Source organism: Phragmites australis, chromosome 11 (genome assembly GCF_958298935.1).
Source record: "Phragmites australis chromosome 11, lpPhrAust1.1, whole genome shotgun sequence".
In the NCBI taxonomy this organism is placed as follows: domain Eukaryota; kingdom Viridiplantae; phylum Streptophyta; class Magnoliopsida; order Poales; family Poaceae; genus Phragmites; species Phragmites australis.
Genome location: NC_084931.1, coordinates 25,288,627 through 25,291,164, shown reverse-complemented (window position 1 = coordinate 25,291,164; position 2,538 = coordinate 25,288,627). Strand labels below are relative to the sequence as shown.

The 2,538-nt window shown below is 46.3% G+C and overlaps 1 protein-coding gene across 2 annotated transcripts; it reads right to left on the bottom strand.

The window, feature by feature from the left end:
* Positions 1–218: 218 nt before the first annotated feature.
* LOC133885542 (cypmaclein-like) lies at positions 219–1,056 on the bottom strand. 2 transcript variants are annotated; one of them, XM_062325271.1, is made up of 3 exons: positions 952–1,056; positions 784–825; positions 219–662 (listed from the first exon to the last, which is right to left on the bottom strand). In XM_062325271.1, the coding sequence occupies exons 1-3, from the start codon at positions 1,009–1,011 to the stop codon at positions 480–482; spliced, it is 285 nt and encodes a 94-aa protein (XP_062181255.1). In that variant the 5' UTR covers positions 1,012–1,056; the 3' UTR covers positions 219–479. The 2 variants fall into 2 exon arrangements, 1 of the variants encoding a protein (XP_062181255.1); XR_009903231.1 differs by having other exon boundaries at positions 652–662; positions 792–825.
* Positions 1,057–2,538: the final 1,482 nt, after the last annotated feature.

Sequence of the window (2,538 nt, the reverse complement as noted above, 5' to 3'; positions counted from 1 at the left end):
AGCAAGCATACAAGGCGCCCGTGTGTCAGTAGCGTACCGACAGACTTCTTCGTACGCCGTGCCAGGAGTTTGCCACTGGAACGCCGCGTGGACACACAAAAAGTAAAGTTTCTGTGCGAATTGATAGTGGGAGTAGGTACTGCAAGTTTATGACACCATATGCGTGACTACACAGCTATCTAAACTAATCACTACTTGTGGTAGTTCAAAGCCAACAAAACACTATGTTTATTCATGTACGATCGAAAACACACGGCACACACAGACAGACATAGACCTTTTTCACGTGTCATATAATTCATAGTGGTGGTACTGCAGGTAGGAAGCCATGCATAAACGATGGATGGATACATGGCTGAAGCGTAGGTAACAAGTAGGTCGCTAGACTATACTAGTGCTATCATGCATGTCATATGTATATGGTTGTCTTGGCAAGCTGGTGATCGATCATATATGGGATCGCTGCGGATCGAGCGCGATCATGGGCACTTGTGCTTGCCGTTCTTGGTGATCATGTTGGCGTAGCAGGGGCAGACGTTCTCGTTCCCCGAGGTGCCCGGCGGGACGCAGCCGCAGCGCTGGCAGCAGGTGTTGCACGCCCTCAGGCACATCTTGGGCCGCCCCGACTTGCTGCACCGGTACGAGCAGCCCCCCCCCGCAATCTGCACCAACAAGAACAAACAGAGAGGGAGCATTTGAATCATTAAGCGGCGTGCGAGCAGTAACGCTAAAGCATTATGGCTGATGAGCATCCCATACGCCATGCACGCAGATGCACTGCACGTACTCACCGATAGCCTGGGCTTGTCCATGGGGAGCGGTGGTCTGCATGCAGATCAAGAAGGAACACAGTTACACAAACAGGAACGAACCGAGCTTAATTAGAACGCATGCATGATCAGAGAAGTGCTTCGATCGCATGGTTAATGAAATCCGTGTCGATTTGCTCACCTCAACGAGGAGCAGGAAGAGGACGAGTGAGAGCGAGAAGAGCAGCCTGAGCTTGGCCATGGTGGAAGCAGCTAGCTCGCACACGAGACGGACGGTTCCTTTGCTTGTGAAGGATGAGGACGAGGTCTGGCCGGCGCGCGGGGGCCCTTTTATAGGGCGGCCGGGGCCAGGATGATTCCGGACGCGGCCGCGCAGTGGGCGCACTCGACACAGCACAACACGAGCTCAGCGTGCGCGCGCCCTCTTGGCGGTTCCGTGTTGCTCTATCCACGTACGTCACACTGCACACAGCTTGCAACCGAGCAAACCACGGGCCTGTTTGGCAGATATCCGGATCAGCTCTAAAATTAGTTAGAACTCTGTTGATGGTAGTTTGCTTTTCGCCTCTAAAATGGTTTTGTGGAGTGATTCTTTAAAATAAATTAGATACTGTGAATTAAAAAAATTAACTTTCTCAAATTTACTTCCCCATGTAATCACTTCTTACATAGAGTTTGCCATAAAAAATCACTATAAAATTATTTTTAACTATAAAATCATCTTTCTAAAAAAATTAAATTATAAGAGCCTATCAGATAAACCCTACGTCATCGCATGCTTTAGCAGACCGTTCTTTAAACTACTACGGTTGTTGTATATTTCAAAGGCGGTGGTTGTGGGTTCCAACCAGGATAGATCGACGTGGTGATCGATCACTAGCGGGGAATGAAGAACCGGTAGAAGATGAGGGCCAAGGGAAAATCGTCCTAGAGTGGCATAAAAAATGCGACCACAATATACTCTCGGTATTGTTTTCTAGAGAGCGTCATTTTGCGAACTGGCATTTTTAAAGCGGTACGGATCTAATCCTCGCGGCTGCATACGATACGGCGATCAACTTCGATCATCAATTTGCCGAGAAACTAGCTGGTAAATAATTCATTGGGCAGAACTTATTATTTTTTATTCAGCTGGGGAAGCTTCTCAAAAGAAAATTAAATAAGCATGAATGTTCAGTAGTACATCCTCTGAAACTCATTTTTTTGGGGGGGAAATAACATCCGCTGAAACTTGCGTGCGGAGTACAAACTTGTTACGTGAACAAACATGGATAAATTTGTCCAGGCTTTCTCGGACTTATCATATGAAAATAGCGAATTCGATGTAGAGGCATGGTTGGTACGTGTAGGCTTGTAACGCTCCCCATTTGTACGTGCTCCTGGCTGTGATGGGAAAAGAATAAGACACTTTGGCTAAAGGTTCGACACGATACAAACCGCTTGCCTGGTTTGCGATTCCAAGTTGCGTTTAGTTTTGATACCAACACAATACAAACCACATGATATTTATCCTTGGAAAATTCTTCGTGTGCTACTGTGATTTTTACGGTTTCCTTATATGCTACTGATATCTCAATGATATGTGGGCCTCTGAACTCATTGAGACATCAATTGTATATAAGGAATGCTAAAATTTTCAGTGGCATGGGGGAATTTATCCTATTTTCCTGCTAGCTTTTTTTTGGCTGAACTTTTCCTCATTTTTCTTTTTGATGAAACGTTGAGCTTTTCTGGGTGTTAACGTCGGTCTAGGCCTCTAGAGTTCTGG

Excerpts from the sequence above, each read along its gene's own strand:
- LOC133885542 (XM_062325271.1), bottom strand. The coding sequence starts at position 1,011 with ATGGCCAAGCTCAGGCTGCTCTTCTCGCTCTCACTCGTCCTCTTCCTG. Across the intron at positions 826-951 it reads TCTTCCTGCTCCTCGTTGAG|ACCACCGCTCCCCATGGACA; the intron begins GTGAGCAAATCG and ends ATCTGCATGCAG. Across the intron at positions 663-783 it reads CCCAGGCTATCGGTGAGTAC|ATTGCGGGGGGGGGCTGCTC; the intron begins GTGCAGTGCATC and ends TTGTTGGTGCAG.